Below are 26634 nucleotides of genomic sequence, written 5' to 3' on the forward strand. Positions count from 1 at the left end.
CCCAAACCAAACCATCCCTAACCTAATACCTAAACTTAACAGTCTGTAACCCAAACCAAACCATCCCTAACCTAATACCTAAACTTAACAGTCTGTAACCCAAACCAAACCATCCCTAACCTAATACCTAAACTTAACAGTCTGTAACCCAAACCAAACCATCCCTAACCTAATACCTAAACTTAACAGTCTGTAACCTAAACCAAACCATCCCTAAGAGGGCCTAAACGTAACCATAACCGTATACGCTGTTAACATGACAAATGGATTGGGTTAGGGTAATGGTTTCCTGAGGTGTCGTAATCCAGACTTCTAACCAGGTTTCTAAGTTGCATCACAGCGGACCAGCTGTCAATGCAGTAGACCTACTTTTTGCCAGTGTAACGTATTGATTGAATGCTTTTAATTACTGTTTTCACAGGTGTTTTAATTATTTCTGAATACTAATACTGAATGCCAGAACAAAAATCCACAAACCAGTCGAATGATACATAAGACCGAGACAAACAGTTCTCATTATTGCTAAATAGATAACACAAAATGATAAGTGGTACAAACGCAAAATGTGACAAAAATAGCAGTGATATTATTGTATTTATCTTGAACACATTTGCCCAATTGACCCTGAAATCCCGGCGTTGTCTTCAGTCAGATCCGCCACATTTCTCTTTCATTTCTCTCTTCTTTTTTTCCTCTTTATGGACTTGAGCTGCAAGACATGAGACATGAGACATGAGACATGAATGTGTGTATTGATTTAAAAAAAAAAAGATAAAACCAGCGACGGGTCAAGGTGGACCCAACGTGTTAAAGTCAGACAAACTCAACACATTAGTGATTTGGTTGAATCACTAATGAATGCAACCTCAGAAAAAGAGAAAGTGGAGCAGGAGCAGGAGGAGGAGGAGGAGGAGGAGGAGGCACGGTGAGGCTCGGGGGTGGATTCCTGTGAGGGGGGGAGCGTGTCACCACAGGTTGAGGATCAGGAGCCGGGCGCAGTAGCGGCGCCCGTCTGCTCGGGGGGGGGCGTGGTGGTGGTTCCGTCTCGGCGGTTTCACCCCCGTGTGAGCGGCGGTGAGGTTTGTCTTTGCTCTTCTCGTTGTCATACTCACAGCGAACTTCCAGTTTGCACTCCACGACGTCCTCGCCGCTGTCGTTCACCGCCTTGCAGGTGTACACCCCGCCGTCGAAGGCGCAGGGCTTGCGTATCTCCAGGGTCAGCACGCCCTGCTTGCTGAACATTCTGTACTTGGCCTCGGTGGAGATGTCCATCTTGTTTTTGTACCAGGTCACTTTGGGCTGACGAAGCACAAACCGTTGTTACACTATCAAGCAGCTGTTGCAATAGACGTGACGATGGACATGAAGTAACACGTCATAAACGTGCATAACATTTAGCAAAAGAGTAGCATTCACGTGTTAATAAACGTACAAGTCCTTTGGACCAGGGACCAGTGGCAATTCATGTTTTTGTTTCAGTAATGTTTTAGGTTGGGACATCAAGCACCATAATCATTGGTTGCCGAGGCTAAAGTTTGATTCACATTCTCCCCCGACACAGCTCGGGGGAGTTTTGTCCTCCTCAGAGGACGGACCGGACCAAAGTGCACCTTAGGGATCCCTCTGACGGAGCAGCTGAGCGTGGCGTTGTAGCCGGCTATCACGGAGCGGCTGACCAGTGGGTGGGTGAACTTGGCTGCCTCAGAGAAGTCGTGCTGCTTGTAATTCGGGGACTTGTAGCAGCTTCCTGGAGAGAGAGAGAAGGGAAAACCTCAGAAGGATGTGGATGTTTACGTTGCCCAGCTCTTTGTTGAACTAGAGTTAGTCCACGCGTGACTTTTAGTTACGAATGAGTTCATTAAAATTGAACAGTGGTGAACACAGCGTCCATCTCATCACGAGAGTATGAATGAACGCGTGATTGTTAGCGTCGGTCCAAGTGCAACAATGCCCACCTGCTTTCTCGATGTAGGCGCTGTCCTTGGAGTTGCACGGTTCTGGGCTGAGGCCGACCTGGTTTATGGCGAGCACTTGGAAGACGTACTCGTTCCCCATGACCAGGTCAGACACCACGCAGTTGGTACGTCTGTGCTGCTCAAACACCGTGAACCACTCCTGTACAAGAATCCACACGACTCCGTTTCACATATCAATACACTCAGTATATTTTTGAAGCAGCGTGGCAACTGATCATTGGATAGTCTAGTATTTTGATTTAAAATCACAATGTGTAATGTTGGTAACTAATGCAAACAAAACAACACGATCGATTTAGAACTTCCCGTCATGCCTCACATTCTACAGATAATTCTCTCTGTAACGTGATAATCACACACACACACACACACTTGTTACTCTGGGATGCAGGATAAATGAAATGAACCTAATAATGAAGTAGTGAAACACGAACAGGGGTATTATCAGGAGAGGAGGACAAAGAGCTGTGCGGTCGGACCGTCAGCCCATGTGAGGTCAGGGCGAGGAGGCTATGATTAGGGCATTCCACGCGGCTCTGTGGTCTGTCGAGCAAGTTGCGGAAGGTGTTGGTTTAATATCGCACATCCAACACATCCAACACCCACAATGCATCACTCCTCCTGGCCCCCTGGGAGGGCAGTCTGTAGTTATTTGTCACAAGGGAGGCTAAAATATCCCTTGGTGGCCGGCCCGCATTCCCTCTCGCACACGGTGCACATATATATTTATATGACCCATTGGAGTCTGGATAATGGATGGTTAAGCTACCTGGGGCCAATTGCGGTTTATGGAAATTGTCCCAAGAGAAAACCAAACAAGCCACTGCTTCACACAGTAGATGAGCAACAGGACAGATGTTGCTACAATCCGAGCTGCCATTGATGCGAACACGACATGATGCATTATTTTCAAGAAATACATGACATGACATTACTGACATATCCGGTTGTCTTAAGGCTGGTAGTAAATGTCTTGTACTTTGAGATGTGAATAGTTTTCAAGAATTATCTAAAAATGGATTTGAATCTGTTTCCTGGAAAGGGTAGCCCAGAATACTTCTCACCATGGTCTTCTTGTCGGCCTTCCGAACAAGGTAACCGATGATGTCACAGTTTCCGTTGTCCTTCGGTGCCTTCCATTCAATGGCCACATTGAAGCTCCACACGTCCGTAATCTTCAGGGCTTCAGGGGATCCTGGCAGATCTGTCCGAAACATAAGTGTAACCTGTTAATAAAGATGATGACGGTTATAATGTCTAACTTAAATACCCCCGTTTTTTTTTTCCGTTGAAATCACCAAGTAGTTTGAAACCCTTCTGCCTCAGTAGTCCTCACCCACAATCTGTATGTCTATGCTGGCTGTGTCCACCACGTTTTCGATCTGGACCTGGAGGTCGTATTTCCCCGAGTGCTTCCTGTCCGCCATGCGGATGAAGAGGATGGTGTCCGTGTCGCTGTTACGGAGGCTGACCTCCGTCGGTTTAAGGGGCTCGCCGTCGCGGCTCCAACTCACCGTGGGCCTGGGCTTACCCTGCAGCGTTACATGAGGACACACACGTTACGTCAGCGTCACATCTGTATACAATGACGAACGCATTACATCAGCGTCACATCTGTATCACATCTGTATACGATGACGAACGCATTACATCAGCGTCACATCTGTATACGATGACGAACGCATTACATCAGCGTCACATCTGTATACGATGACGAACGCATTACATCAGCATCACATCTGTATCACATCTGTATACGATGACGAACGCATTACATCAGCATCACATCTGTATACGATGACGAACGCATTACATCAGCGTCACATCTGTATACGATGACGAACGCATTACATCAGCGTCACATCTGTATACGATGACGAACGCATTACATCAGCATCACATCTGTATCACATCTGTATACGATGACGAACGCATTACATCAGCATCACATCTGTATACGATGACGAACGCATTACATCAGCGTCACATCTGTATACGATGACGAACGCATTACATCAGCGTCACATCTGTATACGATGACGAACGCATTACATCAGCATCACATCGATACATGAGGATGAACGCATGGCGTCAATGTGTAATTCAATAAACAGTCACAAGGACGACATTCTTGGATCATGCTAATTGGTCCATATTGGGGAAATTTATTTGATTGTATCTTTTTATACACGTAGCTACCCCGCTTGACATAAGCAGGCGCGCAAAGACAAGTTTGAAGACTAGCAAACCCCCCAAATTTTGGGATGCTGCAATGAAGAATGTCAGCTAAAACATGAAACTCTTTTAGTAGATTTATTAAACTGGATATAAGGCAAAGCATTTTGAAATTAAATTGGAATTGGATTCAGTGGACTTTTTGACTGGGTTTAAAGTGTACCTGGAAGGGAATCACGAGATTGATGCTCTCTCCAACTTTTTTAACCAGAGTCTGCCGAAGGTTTCTGGGCATCCAGATTTTGGGCCTCTCTGTTCATGGGAAGAGGAGGAACATTTATACATACAAATATATATATATATAGAAAAATATGTATGTATGTAGAAAAATAGACCCTTTTCCAAGAGGTGTCATTGCAGGACAAACACTACAGTGTTCTACTCTGTGAAAAGCATCTACAGAGACACACATCTTTTAACCTGGTCGGATGTCCTTGCTTTTATTATAAGAAGAAAAATAAACCTTACTGCGATTACTCTGAAACGAAATAGTTTCAGAGTCATCATTTCAGAAATACCCACGCATGATCTCCCGGATGCTGACGGCCTGGGCCAGCCTGGCGGGGGGGCTGGGCCCCGCCATGTTGTAGGCCCGCACACGAAACTGCAGCTTATCTCCAGTGCAAAGATTTTTGATTACCACAGAGTTTCTGTCAATCAGACCTTCAAAGGCTGGCACCCATTCATCTGCTGTGATAAGTGAATCAAAACAGAAGGCAGTCGTGTTTTAACTCTTTGAGTCGAAAGACGAATGAGACTTTTACTGCAAATGGATTTTCATGATATCTGATTTGTGCGTGTGGACAGGAAGGGAACAACACAAAATGGTGTCTTAGCTGCAAAAATCCCTATCAAACTCCAACATGCAGACAATTTGAAACCCACTTACTGCACTTACCATCATAAAAGCTCTCATGCTAATGGAATCCAGACAAAAGCCTCCTAAACAGGTGACTAATGCTGTCAGGGCTAACGTTGCCTGTTGCCAGACTGGGGGGGGTATGATCATGATCATTTTGTAATTGACCATTTTCTTCTCTCAAATGTAATAGGTCATGTCCTTGCCCCCCCCCCCGTTTTCAAGTGTTTCTGGTGTGGGTACTTACTGCCCTCTTTGCAGTACTCAACCCCGTATCCTTCCAGTTCGGCTGCGCCCACCCGCTCAGGAGTCCTCCACTTCAGCGAGATGGTGGTGTTGCTTATGTCATCGATGCACAGCCCGATGGGTTCGCTGGTAGGAGCTAGGGGAGGACAGGACACGTGTTAACGCGCACCCTGACTGTTTGTTCAAAACAAACGCAAGTTTGCAAACCGATGTTGAACATGAGAAGAGGGGATCGACTTAATACTATATATTTTTCACGAGACCTGAGGTCACTTGTTGTAGACACTCAAGTGCCGAGGGGAGCAGAGCTATAGAACAATCTAATAACCATCTGTTGGTGAGTCGTATCTGACGGTGGTGAAAACGGTCAGTAGATTCCGTAAGCCACAGTGCACAGGGAATGTCTCAACTCTTACCTCCGGAAGAGGTTTGGAGACGGGACATGGATTACCAGAGGAGCATGTTCTAGACCTTGCATGCAGCTGCCAGGAAGTTTCAAAAGCCTGCCAGTGCTTCGGTTGCTTTGGGATTTTCTCGGTCATGCACGTTTTCAGGAAAAAAACACATGCCAGTGCGTTGGAAGGGAAGGTCATACAGTCCGAACTCTGGAAATGGGGATCCACTCTTTAGATTCTCTCGACAGCCTGGACATTCACGGGGGCTAAGGAATTTGTCCTCTAGGGGAAAAGGACTGGGGACCGGGGTCATCCAGCGACATTTGCGAAAACATTTCTGATTGGTTGAGTAGCTTACTTGCAGCTTTTTATTTCAATAGCTTCTAAAATAAATGCTTTTAATTTGAAGGCGCTTTTATGTCACATAAATGTCACCAACTGGGAACTCAAAGTGGGGACACTTCTTCTTATCTTTGAGTGCTTCCCAGTTTAGTTTGTCTGGTATCGTTTAACAACACGGTCTGATTAAAGACCAGACGGCTGCTGTTCATGGCTCCCGACGAGGCTGTGAAGAACGAGCGTTCCCCAAGAGGAGCTGCGGGTTACGTCGTTAGGGAATAAGACATTTGGGTAACTCATCTTTGATCATTATCATGAACACTATTGGAGTAGAAGTGGTATATATAAACGGACGGCTGTTGCACCGGTGCTGAAGAATCATGTCGAAGCAAAGCCGGTTTCAGAGCCACGGTGGACTCAGCAGGTCAGAGGAGAGCCAGCGGCGGAGACGAGTCCACCGGGATCCGTCCTGGAGCTCCTCCAAGCTGGGCTGATGCATTCAAATCTGCTGCACAGCTTTGGGCGGGCAATGACGTGTTCGCGTCCTCTGCTTGTGATTATGTCAGTGATCTGTTTTAACTCTCATTTGACCAATTGTTGACCAATTACACGACGGTCTGTCTGGTCGTGATGTCTTTTGCTCCCATGGTTATCAAATTGCATAATAAACTATTTTTGTCACTGCTTCGCTAAATATATCAACTTCATGACTGCCACTTTATGGCTAAACTTGTTGACCCGTTGACAGTCCAGAAAGTTCTGGCACCACACAAATCCAGAAATATGCTCAAGGTCTTATTATGCATGCTCTTCCATGCCACATGGTTTACCCATCCAACTAAATCACTTGTGTAAGAGGGCACCAAGGTTAACATGCAGGTTTTGACAGCAGACAGGAATCTCCATGGGGTAATATGAAGTATAGCTAACGATAAATACTTCTACAACCGACTCATACTTGTTTCACAGATATTTAGTCAAATGTTGATTTGGAAATAATAACTAGGCAATCCAGCCACAGCCTTACATCACATTACTGTCTAGCAACTAAATATTACACAGACTGTATTTGCTTTATTGTACGGGCCAGGCCATGTCGTCAAGTTCAGATATTTGTTGTATTATAATGAACTGTTTTTCTTTGAGTCATGTTGCCAATAGAAGCACATCCATGCACTACTTTTACTCATATTTCAAATAAGTTCTATTTTGACAGAATAACGTCCAACTGCCTCCACAACAGAACTCAAAACCAAAAGAAGCCTACTGCAGACGGCTTCGGGTTCCTGCTCAGGTCCAGGCTCCGTCGGCTCTCCGTTGGATGGTGTTGCAGGTTCCCCCGCAGCTGGGACAGAGATTTCTTCTCCAGGAGCACCCTCCACTGGCCGCACCTCGTTCTCAACACACTCTCCCTCTGGTCCAGTACCTCGGGCCTCAAGAACTACGTCCTCCTTCTCAACACACTCTCCCTCTGCACCGACATCTCTGGCGTCACGGTGGAGATCCTCCTTCTCAACAGGCTCTCCCTCTGTTCCGCACTCTGGGGCTGCAAGGTCTAGATCTTCCTTCTCCTCCTTCTTCTTCTCGGGATCTTCTGGTGGTGGTTGGGGTGTCTCTTCTGCTGCTGGCTTTTTCTCGGCGGTCATCGGGAGCTTTGGCTTCGTCATCCTACCAGCTTAGTGAGGGCTGCTGCTGCTGCTGCTGCTGCTGCTGCTTAAACTTTGTCGGTGCACTTGGGCCTCTTGTTTTACCTAACACCTTCTTCTACTCTATTGTCTCTCTCTTTCTCTCTCTCTCTCTCTCTCTCCCTCCTCCCTATTGTCTTCCTTTCCCAGTAGTAGCAAGGCTCAAGGTCCAGCTGGCTGAGCTGCACGCAACCATTGTATTATTTATAGAGAAGGATGCCGTGGATGGTTCCCTAATCAGCTGTCTTACGAGAGATGGGCTGCCTGGATACATTGAAGATCGCCCTAACACGTCCCGGATGATAGAACTAAATTAAAACGGATAGTAATAGTAAACGGATGATGGAAAGCTTCTCTCTTATACCGGCCTCTGTCACAAACAGCATTTTATTTGAGCTGCTGTGTTCACTTTCAATGTGTTGCATGCATCACATCCCACAGGAGATAAGTGCTTTTGAGTTGGTACAGATGCTAACTGCCTCTTAGCATACCTTACTTGGCCCTTCCATGTGTCCAGTAGAGTCCAGTTTTAACATTTAGTCATGGTTATAACTAACGTTAGTTTATGATAGCTATTGTCTCGACACACAGAGCTCGCACACCAGTGCTGGCTTGAGTATAACTTTGAGCAGACTACAAACTACCTTGGCTCGGTAGTTTGCTCCAATTGTGCCCACAAACCAACAGGTTTCTAACTGCTCGCCTCCCAGACTCTAAGTCTGTGAGCGTGTGCAGTGGCCAGTATTCACAGAAGGGAAACTTTGGGATTTGTTCCGTTTTGGACATTACCAAAGAAAACGACCTAACCAGGGCAGTTGGTATGCACGTGGACAAAACAAAGACACAGCTAGGGGAGCTTCTGAACACTTGTTTGGAATGTAACTGATGTCAATGGCTCACCAACCTCCCAATTTCAGACAGTGGGTGAGTTAAACAAAAGACAATGTAAACTGCCAAATGCTTTTAGAGCACCTGAAATAAACACAATCATAATTGTTTCCACCCCCTGACACTCCAAGCTCCCTCTGTGAAACGTCTAACGGGTCACCTGACCCTCCTGTTCCACAGTGGGACAGAATGTATCGTCCGCCTTGCCACACCCCAACACCTCAACCATCGATCACCGTCTTTATCTGGCGGTGCACCAATACCAAGTGACCTGCAGTAAGACTTTTCTGCTTGAGCCAGAGTGTGTGTGTGTGTGTGTGTGTTGAAAGCGTCATGGTGGACAAAGACAGAGTGCCACTGAAGAGACTCACCGACTGGCACAAAGGGCTGGGAGGCGGCGCTGTGGCGGGACATGCCGATGGCGTTGACGGCGTAGACCCGCATCTCGTAGGCCACGCCCTCGATCATCCTCTTGGCCTCGAAGGTTGTGTCGGGGTAGGGGTCAAAGTTCAACCTCATCCATCTGTAGCTCTGTTTTTTCTTCCTCTCCAGCACGTAGCCTGTTGACGGAGCGGGTGATTGATGAGCGCTGGCGTGATCACAGAAGGAAGCGCCGCTTGTTCCTCCGGCATGTGTTCCTACCGATGACAGGCTGCCCGCCGTCAAACGCAGGGGGGTCCCACTGCACCACGCAGCTGTCTTCACCCACACTCAGCACCCTGGGGGCCTGGGGGGGGTCTGGCACGTCTGGGGGGGGGGCATACGGTCGTTAGAACAACTGAGAATAGGACAGGTTTAGGACACTAAGACAGGTTTACGACATTATTTATTTTAGGTATTAGGTATATATCTTAACACTGCAGCGTTAAGCAAGTAAGTGTGTGCGGGTGGTGGGTGGGTGGGGGGGGGTGGAGGGGGGGTCGGGGAACTCCTTCTTACCGACAACTTTGACGTTCATTTCAGCGGTGTCCTCCCCGGCCGGGTTGCGGACGATGACGGAGTAGACGCCTTCGTCCTGCCTCTCCGCCCCCTCGATGGTGAACACACAGTGGCCCATGGTGGTCTCCACGTGGAGCCTCCCGTCGCCCTCGCTGACCACCTGCACGCCGGCCGCAACGAACACGTCAGTGCTTCCCTTTTCAGTTCCAACATCATCATCATCACCATCATCATCATCCACCCGTCCCTTTAGGAGCTGCACGTCGTACTTACAAATGTGTCGCTCGCAAAAAATATTTACACTGCAAACGGTACTTCCATTCAACCCAGTAGTCACACTTCAACTTCAACGTTTGTAATTGTTGTGTTTGTCTTTTTTTTCTTCCACACGTCAGACACTAAACCCACTAAACGGCCCTTTCACGAGGTTGGCGCCGTGCCTCCCAGACAAAGCTGATGAGGTGGACTCGTGCCGTGCTGGTAAGGGTCAGTCTTTTATACGGTCTCTGTTGAGTGTCCTCAACCTCTGATACACCCACCACCACATGCTGCTTTATTATAGCCCAGGGGTTCAGGTCATACTATTTAATTGAAGGTTACTGGCGAATGAGTTCAGTAACGTGTAAGGTGAATATCACGGGGGGTTAAAAAATGTTTCCAGTAGGACAAGGGTTAGGAAAAAGGGGAGGGATCTACGACTGAGAAATGGCCTGAAACACAATAAGGTCAAAATGCAGAACCATGTGCAGCATGAGTCAGTGACTACTCAACACGTTGGACTTACTCACTGTCCACCTCTGAGTTCCCTTTGTGGTGTGTGTGTCTGAAGGGACATTCAGAACATGCTCTTACCTGGCCTGATGGAATTAGCTCACTGCTACATGCATGACTTTCATTTCCATCCAGTACTGTGTGATCTAAATACAGGACAGAGTCCAGGCAAGGCATGCAATATGCTGTCTTCAACATGAATTACAAATGGAAACATGGAGGTTAGCGTTTGGTCGCCCAGTGCCCTACATTTGATCGCCCGGTAAAAGATCAGCACAGAAAACAAAGAATTACGTGTTTTTTTACTTCGAAAATGCATTGTGTGTGTGCTGGGTTTTCAAAAGTGATATGCCGGCAAAATTACATCAACAAATCCCCCCAAAAAAATCAAAAGTGCAACAGGTGCATTTTTTTTATCCAGATACTGTGAAGAGTCACAGCTGGGGAGGGGGCACATGCACAAGGCTACGAGACCTGTCAGAGCTCAAGCCAGGTCCAGATAGAGCTCACCTTCCCATTCTCGTTCACAGTCCAAGAGAGAGGGGCCTTTCCTTTGTCTGCAGCATCCTCTGGCTGTGCAGCTCTAGCCTACGTGTGAGCAGAGCAATGCAGTAACAGAAGAAAGAGAAACATCTTCTTTTTCTTCTTAGCTGTTAGTGGTCTCTTACCTGTTCACAGTTCTGAGATTAATCAGAGTACCAGTGAGTAATGTTACTCTGCCAGGTATAGTATTATATATATATTAGTTGAGAAGTAGTATAACATTAATTATTATAATGGTAGCTACTATGAAGCCAGCTTCATGTTACGGCTGGTTAATTGTATCCATGAACCTTGAGAATTCACAGCGGCCTTTACCTACTGGACTCTGGATCAGTCCGAAATTGGGTTTTAAGGCATTTGAACCAAAGTACGGCAAACAATACACAGCTCTGTGATGATGGTACCTTCCCCGCCTTGGTCCAGATCACTGTTGGCGCCGGGTCACCCGTGATGGGGACGTCCAGCCGCAGTTTGTTGCCGGCCACGACTATAATGTTGGAGTCGGCGCTGCGGCCCAGACAGTCCAGGTGGATCTTTGGAGGATCTGAGGACGATGGGCCGAGACATTTCAAAAGTTGTCGTTCTTATTCGATAATTTAATTTAGAATGACAATCTTTTTTTTTTTCATTAAATATCAAATAAAGATAAGAAAAAATATGTTTTATGGTATACCTTGCCGTGGAACGAAATCAATCTTCACCTCTTAAAGACGAACACATAGAAAAGGAGATGCATGTGTTATTTTTGTTTTCAAATAACCCCAACAATAATGAGAATAACCGTTACTGGTAATATGACATTGTAGTATTATTCAAAATTGATTCAAAAATCGATTTTGCTTGCTAGTTGCTATAGGATAGATTGACTACCCAGGAAATTGAGTTTGGCAGAGAGGTTGAAAGCGTATCCCTCGGGCACAAAGGTGTAGTCTCCCTCGTCTTCGGGCTGCACGGCGTCGATGGTCAGCTTGTGAATTCTGTAAAGTTTAGAGCTCAATATGAAATATCTGCTGCTTCAACACGTGTCAGTGCTTTGGAGCCACATGGTACACTAGTAATCAATGGAGGATGTGCGCAGGTTATGATTTACTATCAGGTAGTTTATGAAAAAGAGCGCAGAGCTCTTAAAGGAAAACCAAAACATTGAAGAGTGATGTCATGGGTTACATAGCAGTGCTGCGAAGGGATCCTGGCACTAATCTCCACTTAAATGCACAAGCTGATTTATGATAAGAAATAAATATTGACTCAAATTGCCCCCTGTGGGTTAAACGCATGCTATTGCATGTATTATTATTATTATTATTATTATTATTATTAATAATAATAATTGTAATGTAATTGTAATTTATTTATTCATTTATAATCAATTGAAGACTTTGGTGGACGTGGCGTATAGGAAGCTGTTGCAGTAGTTCTGTTAGTAGTTCTAGGTGATGACAGTACGTATGAGTGGATGGGGGCAATGTTTCTGAGGTAAAAAATTCAAATCAACACAACCGAAACAGGAGTTTTGGTTTTCCTCTGAATAAGGAAGCCAACAGTTCCGAAAAAACACTGGGAACTGAGAAAGGGTGGGTGATGAAGGTGGTTTACTGGGTTGACTAGCAGATAACATACAGCAATGAAGTACCTTTACATTAAAAGCTGCTGTAGGTAGGAGCGAGCGAGCAGAATGGAACATAAGAGCATGAGGTTTAGAAACTAAACCCACCAACCTAACACCGTGCATCTTATGTTCATCCTCTGTCGAGAAGTGTTGCATTTCTCGCACCCGTGAACGTCAAGCAAGACGGATTCCCTGAACCAATCCCGGAACAGATACCCTGATTGGTTGGAAATTTAGCGGGAGCGGTCTCAAATCTAAATTGGCCCATACGCAAGCAGGTGCAGACAACTGGAAACCGATATTCTAACAGCGGTTTCACTCAAGAATAGCTGACGGAGAGCTGTATGCCATGTTAACATACGACACTCCAATAATAACTCTTCAGTCATTCGTACAGCACCTTTTTATAGAGCCTTCCCGTGCTTTTCCCCCACACACACACACACACACACACACACACACACACACACACCTGCCAACGTGAGTGATATGGGTTCTGGAGCTCGCCACGACCTCCACACCGTTCTTGTACCAGGTTCCCTTCACCTTCTCGTCAGAAACCTCACACTTAAAGAAGGCCTCTTCCTTGGCCTTCACGGTGAGGTCCGCGATGCTCTGGTAGACCTCCAGGTCTTTCTCTGGGCAGGGCACAAAGCAACGTTTAGCTTCACATTGGGATGTCGATGTAGAGTGACAGGCGTATGTCAAGAATACATTGGATTTAATTAACTGAGTGTGTGTGTGTGTGTGTGTGTGTGTGTGTGTGTGTGTGTGTGTGTGTGTGTGTGTGTGTGTGTGTGTGTGTGTGTGTGTGTGTGTGTGTGTGTGTGTGTGTGTGTGTGTGTGTGTGAGTGAGTCGGAGCGCAGCATAAGGGCTATCAACTATAGCCAGTGTTGTACCCTGCCGTATCCTAGCAACAGACGGAGAAGGGTATCAACACTTTTCTGATTTGCGGCAACAGATATAGCAGCAGAATTTCAAAAGCGCTGTTTATGTATTCATGCACTCCTGAGTCAAAGCGGAACCTGCATGGACGCAAGGGTGCACCCTATGTACGAACAGGAACTGAATGTTACGGGAGCTCGTTAGAGGTCTGGCAGCAGGAGGGCCGCGCGCTGCGCATAGTCAGCTGGTTGGTTGGCTGACAGAATCAGGGTCTGATTGTCAGCCAGATCGTTTGTAGTGAGGGAGAGGAGGCTCTGGTCCAGCCCGACGGGGCTGCGTTCACACCGTGACACACTCAGTACTCTAACATACTACGTGTGCCTACGCCGTCGTTAAACGTACACAAAATATGAACAAGTTGTACATAACTAATATTGTTGATACGGTTATGATATGTGCTGTACAAATTCGATAATATTGTAAATTATTTAATTAATATCAATATATTCATTGTTATTTATTTATATTTATATTTTAACATTTAGGTTTAGTTTTAATGATTTAGTTTTAATGATAAACTGTATATTCCCTCTAGTATTATCAGAGGGAATATACAGTTTATCATTAAAACTTTATTCACATTTTATATTTTATATAGTGACGTTGATTTGAATAAGGTGTGACCTTAAGGACATTTATCTATAAACCTGTTTTTCTCTGCAGGGATCATGGTAAACTAATCTGATTTACAAAGAAATATTCAACATTCTTAATATTTAACTGATCATAAACGATCATTTAGAAAACATGTGAACTAACTTGTAAAAAGTAAGGGTCTATTTTGGCATATAACACTTTATAACACAGATTTAGACGTGTGGAAACCACTTGGAATGGTTCACTAGGCTCTAGGTAAGGATAAATAATAGCGTGAGTTCAGAGAACTAGAGCCATGGAATATGTCTGCTAACTTTAGCCGGCCTTCGATGTGCTGTAACCTTGGCAAACTACTGTTTGTAATCACCATGGCCACCAGAATAACCAGTGCCTGGTGGACTTGAATATGTGACTTAAGTAAGGCTTATCTTCCAAGCAATAATAAAACAGTTCTTACTTTAGAAAAAATATACATTCTCCCCATTTTTATTTTATATGGGTTATCTAATTTTAGATTATCTTATCCAGTTGAATTGTGTGCTTCAATGTTAATTATTATCCACAAATACCTACCCTGCACCATTAGTTCTGCTACTGACTCTCCGCCGTTGGTCTTGACTCTGTAGTGGCCGCAGTCTTCTTTCGTAGCCTCGTTTATGATCAGTATGTGCTTCAGGCCGTCCTTCTTAAAGCGATATTTGAATGCCTCGTCTCTTGTCAGTTCCACGCCATCTTTCTCCCTATTGAACCAAAAACAAATCAACCGTTTGTGAAATTGTGTGTATATATTTATATATATATATATATATATATATATATATATAAATATATATAACTTTAATGTTCACCGGAAATATATATATATTTGTATATGTATATAGAGATATATATGTGTCTATATATACAGTATACCCTGCCCAGGTGCTGTAAATTGGGTCTGACAGCTGGAGTTCGGTACTCAGAGAGAACACCTTTAGTTGTTTACAAAAGTTTAGGATACATAATATATATTATTTGTGTATATTTCGTTTTGGCACCAAACTCTCAAAAATAAAAGGAATGACTGAAATATGAAACTAGGCCTAAATAAGCCTAGTTTTATAGCTCAGTCTTTCTATCTTTCTGACATATATATTTTTTTTTTTTTCCGTGGTATGACTTATGTGATCCCCAACATAGGGATCGCTGCCATTTCATCACTGTGACTAAAATAAGACTTTCAAAACACATTAAAGTCATTCAGAGAAAAACATTAAAAAATAACATCATTGTCTGCGGGAGGATGACGGAGAGGTGTTGTGTTGACACGCTAAGCTCCCTCTGGGCAGCGGTGTCCGAGAGAAAGTTAAGCATCCTCAAATCTTTTGGTATGACGTGTAGAGCCCCTCTCTGGGCAGTGGCGTCAGGGACAAAGTTTAGCTCTTTTACACCTTTTAGTGTGTATGACAAGCAGAGCTCTCTCTGGGAACCGGCGTACAAGAGAAAGTTAAGCCTGCACCTTTTGGCATAACGCAACAACGTGTGTGGCTCATTTCATATACCCACTTCTCTCATCATAACGTTCATAGACAATGACGGTACATAAAAAAAAAAAGTAGGACAAAGTTACCGTGGGTCGTAACCATGGCGATAACACGCCCTCCGCCCCCCCCCCCCCCTTCCTTCCTTCTTTGAAAAAGTCAGCCCCAAAAACACATTTGTTAAAAGCTCATAGTGTTATAATCCCATCCGTAACAGTGGATAGAGACATGCCACTTTGCCCTGTTTGTCCTGCATTCTCCACACATGCTGTCTGACTATATCACGTGTGTATGTAATGCTTCCAGCGTGATTTGATACCATTGATAAGCTTGTGTTATACGAGTTGCATTAATGATATAAATCTATAAATAGCCCACAGCTGCTGTAGAGACACACACCGCTAAGCTGTGTTTTAAAGCTTGGCTTTTTTTCCTCTTGGCAGCAGAAGAATCTCATTTTACAAACACGGGGCTGGTGTTAGATGTGTCATACCTGGGAAGATTATTTAATGCAGGATAAGGCCCTGAAGCATTACTCTGTCATCACGGGTCCTTCATCCTAGAGCGGCGGTGGTCAGACAGTGACCCAAGGAAGGGACTCAGGCTCACCGGATGACGGCCCTCCTATTGTTTAATTCATAAGCCTTTCTCCTCCCATTCATTTGATCGTCATTCATTTGATGATGTTTGAAGTCTAAAAGTGTTGATGTATTCTGGGAGATATTAAATCATCTAACCATATTTTAGATAATGATAACGAAAATGTAAAAAAAAAAAAAAACTGGGTCCTAGACCGAAAAGTTCATCATCCAGCGGGTTCACTGAGACATTGAGACGCGTGGCAGCAGCCCCGTCGCAGAGCGGAGCGTTACTGTGAGGTCTGCTGGGCGGATATCATCAGGACGTAGCAGCGGCGTCGTCACGCCTCCTCACCACTTGACGTGAGCTCCCTCCTCGGACACCTCACACTCCAGCTCCACCCTCTCCCCCACCATCACCATCTGGTCCTCCAGGTCCTTGACGATGTTCACGGGGGGCTCTGGAAGCACCAGACAACACAGCCAGTGACACAGTGTCAGCGTGTTCTACGTCCTCCGAAACGGAAGGCGCCGTCGTAGGACGAACCCGGGCGCCGCTGCTCGTGACACTAATCATCGGTCTGCTACTTTTATGCGTAGGCGTATATACAGTACATAGACCCCATTGGAGTGGCAAGGAACGGCCTGTAAATAAATACAATGAAATGGGGGGGGGGGGGGGGGGGGCTGCATTTTTCTAGATAATAAGCACTTCACTTTACAATAAGGGTACATTCATTTAACATTAATTAAGTACATTCACATACTACGACTCATTTAAATTGTCTGGGAAATGTTACGATTTTAGATCCAGAAAAAACAGCACCTGACCTATGAACTTGTATTTGTTTAGAGGCAAGTCTTGGCCTCTGAAATACGGCGTTGAAGCAGTCAATGCCATATATGCAACTTCTATATATCTACGTCTATGCTTTTACGTAGCAGGGCACAGGTAGTAGACTAAACGCGTCAAGATAAGACACCTTGACCATGGCCCTTCATTCCAGAGTTATAGCAAACACCTCAAGGTTAACATTTGTAGCCAGGTGTTTCAATGGATTCTGTCTCGTTTTACTCAATGTTTAGAATATGTACCTTTGACGAAGAGCTCAGTACTGCTCTTCTCCTCCCCCACCACGCAGGTGTAGGTTGCGTCGTCAGCCAAGGAACAGTGGTTGACGGTGAGGTAGCGCATGTTGCCAACGCTCTCGAAGATGTACCTCCACGGTTCACAATAACAGATTTTTATTTCAGAGTGTAATACATGTCTACGTCATACAATGATATCATACGTTGTAGAGGTATCAGATATTCTCTTTTGTCTTTTAATTTGTTTCAAACTATTTAGTACTCAGTCTCAGGCGATGGAAAATGAATTTTTAAATACTTTGGAAACAGCGAAACATGACAAATGGCTTGGCTAAATCAATCATTGACCACGTGAATACTTACTTGCTGGTGATGTAATCGAATGGCAATGAAGCAAGGCCAACATATTTAGGAAGGAGGAGATATGTGAGGAGAAATCATAGGAAAGGAGAAACGAGAGGGGAAGGGAACAAAACATTACTCATACTTTGAGTATAGTTATTATTTAGTTGTTCCCATCTTGTTGACTTGGGTAAATAATTTGTATGGCTGTGTTAATTGTTGTAAGAAACTCGTTTCCATGCAAAGCAGACCTTCCAGTGGGTTGAATCTCCTGTCCATTCTTCAACCACTTCACCGAGGCGTTTGGATCGGTCACTTCAATGGCTAACTTAATTTTATTGCCCTTCTCTATTTGGTAGGCAGGATCCAGCTTCTTGTTGAAGGCTAAAATATCATCAGAATTAAATTCCTTACTTTTTTTATTTTTTTTAAAATAAAGTTAAAGGTCATTCCATACAACTCCAGTACCAACCTTCACTTTTCTTCTCTTCTTTCTTCATCTTTTTCAGTCTCTTGAGCATGCCCCGCAGGTCTGTGATTCCGTGCTGGAAGGCAATCTTCTCATACTCTGTAACCGGGGCCTTCTGGAGGATCTGCCAGACGTCCACGTCAGGCCCTGTGTTTGTCTGCGTAGCCCTGGGAGAAGCATGCGTTCCTTAATTCATTGCTCAAGCCCCTACAGGACAACATTAATAAGCAACTTGCCAGCATTAATGCGTGTAACACAGCGATTGTGTTGATACACTTTCGATACAGCTGCATACAAATATAGTTAAAAGTAGCTGCTCTGCTCTAAGATAGCCCAGCCACAAAGACATATGAAAAAGGCATCGTGACAATAGTTTCAGCGTTTCCTTACCCTTTCAACGGTTTTACAAAACTGCTGCAGAAGCCAAAGCCAAGTAGCAGTTATGGTAAAAACAAACCAGACAGATTAGGACAAAGCACAACAATCAAGATCATTTCAAAAGCTTTTAAAGCAACACAGCAACATATTAGAAATGTAGTGGTCAAAGGTTACAGATTGTAAATATTATAATTCTTTTGAAAAATAGACAAATCAAGCATACTAGTTGCAATATACATTTTTTTATGGTGTGTGACAAGTGAAATTAAATAAAAATATCAACAAGCGAATGCAGATAGATGATAAATGTATCATAGTGGATTCAAGTGCAGTAAATTATTTGGTATAAAGAGGTGTGCAAATATTATGGAAGAGTTAAATATAAGACAATATTACAATTGTCTAAACAATATTTAAAAAAAAAATGTATAATGATATTGTTAATTCTGGTTGGGGTTAGGAAGGTGCTGGGGTATAATCCTGCAAGCTCATGTCATCTGTAAATATTGACGCCATGTTCCGACACTTCAAAATGAAAAGCATGCTGTCACTTGAATATTGTGCCAGAAACCATGAACTCCAGTGTGTTAATTAAAATAGCACAAGCTTACTCTCTGGGGAGTTCCAAGATACATAGAGAGAGAAAAAAAGAGATTTTTTCATAACAATGAAAAAATTCATAACGGGAGAACATTTAGTACACATGTCCATATACTGATCCTGTACTCCTGAACCACTGACCTCTTTCTGAGCAAACCGCTGAAGTCCAGCTCCGAATCCTCTTTCCCGTCGATGCTACTGTAGACACACAGCAGCAGAATGAACCCAGCGGCCCTTTACACACATTCAACGGGCTGTGCATTACCAGTACACAAACAAAAAAATGATTTCCATTCACGAAAAAAAAAAACCAAGGCTTTAGATTAAACTTATTTTCTACTACTTCAATACATTAATCCAACTTCATATGCCAGATAAGAATGAACAAATATATTCAAATACATTTGTACATTGTAGTTTCATAAAAATGTACAAATAAACCACATTTGTGTAGATTCAACAAACGTGTGGGTCTGATTGGCCAGAAGGTTGCTTCCTGTATATTGCTGGCAATAGCAGCAGCAACATCCTCCTCCAAATGAGAGCCAAGCAACAACACTCAAGGTTAAAGACTGCACCTGGTTTCAATCCCAGTGTGAAACGTCTGCTCCAGTCAGATCACTGGGATGAAAGATAAAGGCAAGGACATTAATGTGATAACGAGTTAATCTCCTGTCTGTGATCTGGGCAGGCAATCAAGATCAGACCTGGGAGTGCTAATGTTACGATGTGCCACAACTGGACTACGTTCTCCTGGGGAGGGGCTCTGTGTAATCGTATCACATTGAAGACAAAGAACACGGGCCAACACTCACTCCTCCAGGGCGCTTTTTATGCAGCTTACTCGACTGTTTTGGGTTCAGACACAGCAGAAGACCAGTGAGAGGCTAAAAGTACCATCTAGTCATTGTTAACGTTGTTTTTACCACAACAAAAGCCATGTGGAAAAATTGACACCCCGTTCCGAATAATAGGGGCCAACGTTGTTCAATCTTGAACAAAAGCTAGCTACTACTTCTGTTGATCTTCTGTTGTCTCTTCCCAAAACTCGGGCTCCGTCAATCCAAACACAACCATCAAACAAAGACATCAAGATAATTGATAGATGAACATCCATCAATCCAAACACTGTTTGACTCCAATGAAGGGTTGAAGAAGATGACACGTCACGAGCACGACCTGACATCTCTTTTCCTTTTGCGTCAGCAGCGTTCTCCAGTGTTTGGGTGTGAGAGCTCCGCTGTTGCAACAAACCCGATGCGTTACTACCTGGATGCAGTTCCACTTCTCTTCGCTTCACTCCTGATAAGCATTGCCATAGTTACTGACCATTCACAACGCAGTGATAGGTCTACTGCAGCCAGGTCACATGGTACAACCACTAATACAATCGCTAACGCTTTAGAATAATTCGGCATTTATAAAGCCTTGTTCCTGAAGAAATCATCAATAGTAAACAATGCATAATCAATTATGAATAAGATAATGAGAAAATTGTGAATTACCAACTATTTTTTATGTGTAACTGACACTAACTGCTCAACAACATAATTTATAATATTGAAATACTGGTGGGCAAAGTTCTTCATTTTTTATCATATTAATAATTTTTTCTTTATGAACAATAATACTGCAATTCGTGACTCCTTTTTAGTTGTTACTTGATGCTGCTGCAATGACACTTTAGGCATTTCCAACCTTCAAATGTAATTTATAAATGCTAGGTAAGGCATAGATAGTCCTCACTTTAGATGAGCCGACCTAACTAATGCTTTCTAACTACCTGAATTTATCAATCAAGATATTACTTTAGGCATTGGGGCACCAACGTGATATCATGCAAATGTTTTCAGTCCACAGCCTTTTTAACTCTCAAAGAGCACACATTAAGCAAAAAAAATTAAATAGTAAGGTTTCTACTGATCTAAAATGCTACCATACAATAAGTATTTGAAGTGTAGGCTAAAATTATCAAAGTAATTGTATTGACTCAATCAACATAACTTGTGGGCGAAGTTCTAAATGTTTTTTTTATGAAATGCACTATTTTTGCCTCTTAACAGTGTCCTTCTAACCTGCAAGGTTTTGAGGTGTTGATTCAGTTATTCAAAATATAATGAAGAAAAAGAAACTTACGTGCGTCTAAAAGCTGCCCTGATGTCAAAGCCTTCGACAGCACAGGCTTCTGAAATGCATTCAAAATTGATCTTAAAAATAATTTATATTTTCATACAAAATCACAAATAGCAGTCGTATCGTATCCACATACATCTGTATCGCGTTTAAAAATGGTAGTGATTTTGATTTTTGAAACAAACAATAATTCATTCATGTTGGTGAGACGAAACCTGTAGTCCGGTGAAAGGTAGACGTACCGTGTACAACCAGATCAAAATTACAGCTGTCGAACTTATCCCTGGAGGACACCTCACATCGGTAAGCTCCTGCAAAGCTGGGCTTGGCCTCTAAGATCTGCATCTCAAAGGTGTGGATCTAAAACAAAGAAACGCACTCCATAGACAAAATAGACATTGTCATTTGATTTTTGATACATTACACGTTCACTGCATGTACTAATACCTTGGTGTTGCGATCGTACGTCTCTTTGAGCTGCAGGTGTTTCCCACACTTGCTGGCGAGGTCCATCCACTTCCCCTTGAACCATTTGACGGCCGGTTTCTTCAACAGCGTGCCGAGGTGCACCTTGGCCACAAACGTGATGGTCTTGCCTGCATGAGGTAAACATCCTTTACCAAAATTGTCACGCCCGTCCGCACATTCAAATTCATATTTAAATATAATTTAGCCAAAAACAATGTGTTTTGATTACATTTTGTGTACTGCTGTTAGGGTTTGTGGTTGTAAAATATCAATATATATAATTCATATTTTATTTATTTTTTTCCTTATAGTTCCACACCTTACTATAAATATCATCTTTAAATATAATTGACGGTTTATACTTATACTACTGTCTTACCAACGGTAACTTCTCCACTCTGCGGTTTCTCTGTGAACAGACCGGTCAGGTCCTGTCTGGTGTCGGGCTGACCATCTGGCAACACAGTTTCAGAAAACCATTATGGAGCTGTTGTCATTCAGACGTTGATATCAGAAGAACACGACTTCCCTTGGAAAGGACGTCAGGAAGATCTTGTTATCGAACAAAGATCCACGACAGAATGTCCGGGCATAGCGTCAAACTGTTAAATTACTCGATATATTACAATGTGTATTTTGAGATGACAAACAAAAAATATGTATTTATTAGTGTGAGTATTTGTGAATTAAAGTGACATTTCTTTAGGAAAACCATCTTACAATATTAGAGAACAATTGGAAAAAAAAAGAGGTTTGTTTCTTATTTCTTCTTCTGTGAATGAATGAATGAATGAATGGATGGATGGATGAATGAATGAATGAATGGATGAATGAATGAATGGATGAATGAATGGATGGATGGATGAATGGATGAATGGATGGATGGATGAATGAATGAATGAATGAATGGATGAATGAATGGATGAATGGATGGATGGATGGATGGATGGATGGATGGATGAATGAATGAATGAATGAATGACAGTGTCGAGTGTGTAGTGTGGTGTGCGCCCCACCCTCGGCCGGTGGAGCTGGGGCGGGGGGGTCTGCCGGTGCGGGGGGGTCTGCAGGTGCGGGGGCCACTACTGGTACAGGGGGGTCTGCCGGTGTGGGGGGGTCTGCCTTTGCAGGGGTCGGAGCAGCGCTCTGGCCCCCCTCTCCTGCCGCGGTCCCAGTTGCGGTGGGGGGCTTCCGGGCGGCCGGTACCCCGGCGCCTGTTCCCACACGACACGTGACACCGTTAGCCGCTGACTGAATAAAGGCCAGGAGACTATTGTTTCATTTCCAAAGATAGGCGGGAAAACACAGGGAGTGAGGGATACTTCTGTTGTTAGTTGATCTTAAAGGTGCTGCGGGTACGATTTGAGAGTCGAAAATACATTTTAACATCCTTTAAACAGATGCCGTGCGAATGTGATTGACAGGGAACGATGGATGAACTGCTCGGAGAAGAGATGCCCTGATTGGTCAGTATTTCACTTGGGGCGGTCTTAAATTGTAATTGTCTCACACAGAGGCAGCTGCAGTGACCCACCGGAGACATTCTCTCAGAGCATTTCACTCATAAACAGCTGACAGAGAGCTATGGTATTTCTTTCACTCAACGCTCACATTACAGTTACACTTACGTCTTACCTACAGCACCTATAATGTATTTATATGCAAAATAGACGGACGTGTTAAACTCCCACCCGCCCCCCCCCCAGTCTCAGTCTGCAGTCTCAATGAACACACAAAGCAGAGTCTTGGACACCCTTCGAGGTCCAAGACAAACACCTGCGCTATCCGTTCAAGATACTTCATAATCTTGTGACGAAGGAGCTCAAATATCCTTTGGCATATTTTCACTACTATTATCGCGGCGTGTATTTGTGTTTTTATCAGGCTGAGTTTCCGTGTGTTATCAGGTGTCTGCTCTCTCGGCCTATCAGGGAAGCGCAGTGAAGTGGTGGTTACTCACGAGGAAATAATCTGCCCTGTGTCGGACCAAGGTCACGCAAAGGGTCACGAGCGATACGCCGTCACGCTGTGGTGGTCGCGGGCCTATCGGACCAATGTCCTTACGTCCTCATGAGATGTCCTCTCTCACTCTCTGGTTTTTTCCGCAGATCTGTTTCTGCGGCGCTTTGAGGTTTCTCGATAAGCACACAGGACGGTAATACTCTGCACTGAGAGGCCGGGAGTATGAGTATGAATAAGTGTTCGCTTTTGCATGCAGAGCTTTTAGTTATTTTGATTAGAAAAAGGATTGCTTGGGAAAACGTGACCATGTGTGAAGCCAACGCGGCCAATACGCGCGTAAAGAAAAAAACGTGTCCACATACTGGATCACACGGTGCAATGCCAGACGTCCCAAAAGTGTAGAAGTGGGTTAAAGTGAAACAGCAACGTCACATCAAATACAGCACATAAATACATCTGAGTGCCCGTGCTTGCTTTGTGCTTTGTGCTTTGTTCCGCTCACAAAGTGCTCTGGTCAGTAAGTGCTGCTCTCAAAATAGAAACACCTGCAGCATCAAAGATTCCCACCTGGCTTTGCTATAACTTTCAGCTCAAATTTCACCTTCGACCCGCCGGCAATCACCGCATAGACACTGGCGTCTCCCTGGGTGACGGCCGGTATGGTGAGGGAGTGTTTGTGTCCGTCTGCAGTGATTACGTGTGTCTTGCTGTTGACTATGTCCTTTGTGCCGCACTGCCATTTGACTTTAGCGTTGGGCTTCTCCGTCTCCGCCTCAAACAGCACACAGGAGCCCTCTTCTGCCTGCTGACCCTTGGGCTTCTTGACAAAGGCAGAGACTGCAGCATGGGAGTGGTGGGCGACATAATTCAGGTTTTGACATGGATCTATTTGGTTTATTTATTTAAATGTCTTTGTTTGTTTGGTTGGTTGTTTGCCTGTCGGACGTCTCAGGTACACGGGAAAGAATGGTGTCAGCAAATTGAATTCTTATTGAAACTATTGCTTCAGTTATTACAGAACGTTAAACAGAGAAAGATCAAAGCTTTACATGTATATCCTAAACTGTACTAAACTTAGAAATACATACATTGATATAGACAACTTCCTATCGACACATTGTTTCACAGTGTTCATTCATTGTTTCATAGCGCTTCAAGCTAAACATTGATTAAACCTTCAAACAAACATGTCAGCGATACGTTTTGTTAATTCAACAAAACTGTTGCGTTGTCACTCGACACGTAACTAAGCTTCAAAGCAACCTCAGACATGCGAGTGCTAAATATATGTATATGGATAAAGAAACCCATGAATGACAAGAGAGACAAGGTGTCCGCTGTCAGAATATTATTAGAACTGATAACAGCTGTATAAAAAACACCTTTTACTCAGCTGTTGTCTAAAGCATATGTAAGACGCCGGTATTGTAAAAGACAGACTTTTCAGATTTCGAACAATGACAATCCGATCCTGGTCAGTAAAAGTCATACGATCCTGTCCTGAATATGACAGTAATGCTGTGAGGTCCACAGACGGGGACGGTTTACGTGACTACAAACCCCCACGGGACAAGTGTAAAGTCCGGTGTGGCATGTGTGTAGGCTTACAGTAGGCCTTGGTGGGCGCAGCGTGGTGGTACGTGTGGGGAGCAGAGGAGGGACACAGGTACCACCACAGCGGGGATTAGGAGGATCTATTTTCTGACTCTGGAAGCCTGACAAGAATGATGTGGCTGGCGCCTGGAAGCCTTTCATATAACTTTATCCTCTCTTTATCGTCTTCATTCATCATTATGCTATTTGATTCGGATTGCCGCTTATCTTTAAGATGACGTAACCATTTTGTTTTAAAAATCCTTTTAAAGTTATTTCAATTGTGGTCGTTTTGGTTTTAGAATTGCCGACGTAATAGTAACTATAGCCTATACTCTCTGTGTAAAACACTGTGATACAGTGTATCATAAGCTGCCCAGTCTTTTTTGACCATGACAAAATCGGATAATTCAGTATTCTACAATATATAATAATATATGAGCATACAATGTCAATGGAAATGTAGGATTGATAATGTTAAGCTTGTTTTAGCAGGTCGTAATTGTTTAATAACACCTGAATGGTGAAGGTCTTAGCGCAGTTGAAGTGACTATCGTGTTGGCCCGTGTCATCTGATCTGTTTCTCTCTCGATCGACACAGACGCATTTCCACTAGCGGGGAAAAAAAAACAAAAAGCTGAAAGTCTTCTGTTCCATCGGAATGCTACTGGGATGCATTGTTTACATGTAGACATGCTGGAAACTATGTACAACCAAGCAATGTGTTCCACTTGAGGCTCTGGCCGGACTTGTGGAAGGTGTCTGGGTTCAAGAGATACTTGGCATAAGCTTAAGATGAATCACATAGTGATGTGATCACCTTCCTTGTTATTGTATTGTTTATTGACAAACCTGAAAATATTCATGAATACAAGGTTAAATTCTAGAATTTCAACATTATATGGCTTACTGCGGTTGTGTTAATTATTGAAAATTAGCACTGTCATCTAAATACTTGGTTTCCCTTAACTCACCCAGACTCAAAAAAAGTAAAAAGGTAATTGTTTATATTTATTAAATAAAATAAATGTGTTATCAATCCTAATTGTCTAAATAACACAATACATTTTTTTGTAAACAGTTTTGCACGTATCCATTATACATTATCACATGAAATATATTGAAATCCAAATATGTTGGCCTAAGACTATTTTAGAAATAAATGAATATGGAAGCAGTTATATTCCATCTTCCATAATAGCCTTACTCTTAGTTTCTCATCTATACAACAGATCAAAGCAGCATTCATATGTTGAACATGAAATCGTGTTATTTAGACCATTTGACATCGTGTAGGCCTACATCGCAACCCACAATCAACATGATGATAGACGATGATATAAAGTCAAAACCCGTCAAAATAAGTTTAAATGGAACCGAACAAAGTAAAGTGAACTTCAAAAACGTAGACCCCTGTTTTCAAACCAGTGGAAGATAATCGACGCTTACCTGCTTTTTTGGTTGGCTCTGGCAT

At 43.6% G+C, this 26634-nt stretch overlaps 1 protein-coding gene across 1 annotated transcript; it reads right to left on the reverse strand.

The window, feature by feature from the left end:
* Nucleotides 1–415: 415 nt before the first annotated feature.
* On the reverse strand, nt 416–26634 carry mybpc3 (myosin binding protein C3; the record flags this gene model as incomplete). The annotated part of the gene is made up of 29 exons (XM_084476389.1): nt 416–709; nt 1113–1299; nt 1611–1747; nt 1956–2115; nt 3041–3180; nt 3313–3508; nt 4375–4463; nt 4734–4901; nt 5318–5452; nt 8995–9183; nt 9266–9370; nt 9563–9722; nt 11281–11420; nt 11550–11579; nt 11747–11853; nt 12958–13123; nt 14602–14768; nt 16482–16587; nt 17222–17346; nt 17809–17941; nt 18030–18193; nt 19146–19202; nt 21141–21189; nt 21380–21497; nt 21585–21733; nt 21985–22059; nt 22622–22819; nt 24135–24404; nt 26610–26634. The coding sequence occupies 29 exons, from the start codon at nt 26632–26634 to the stop codon at nt 645–647; spliced, it is 3810 nt and encodes a 1269-aa protein (XP_084332515.1). The 3' UTR covers nt 416–644.

This window comes from Micromesistius poutassou (assembly GCF_964030765.1).
Source record: "Micromesistius poutassou genome assembly, chromosome: 12".
Lineage (NCBI taxonomy): Eukaryota > Metazoa > Chordata > Actinopteri > Gadiformes > Gadidae > Micromesistius > Micromesistius poutassou.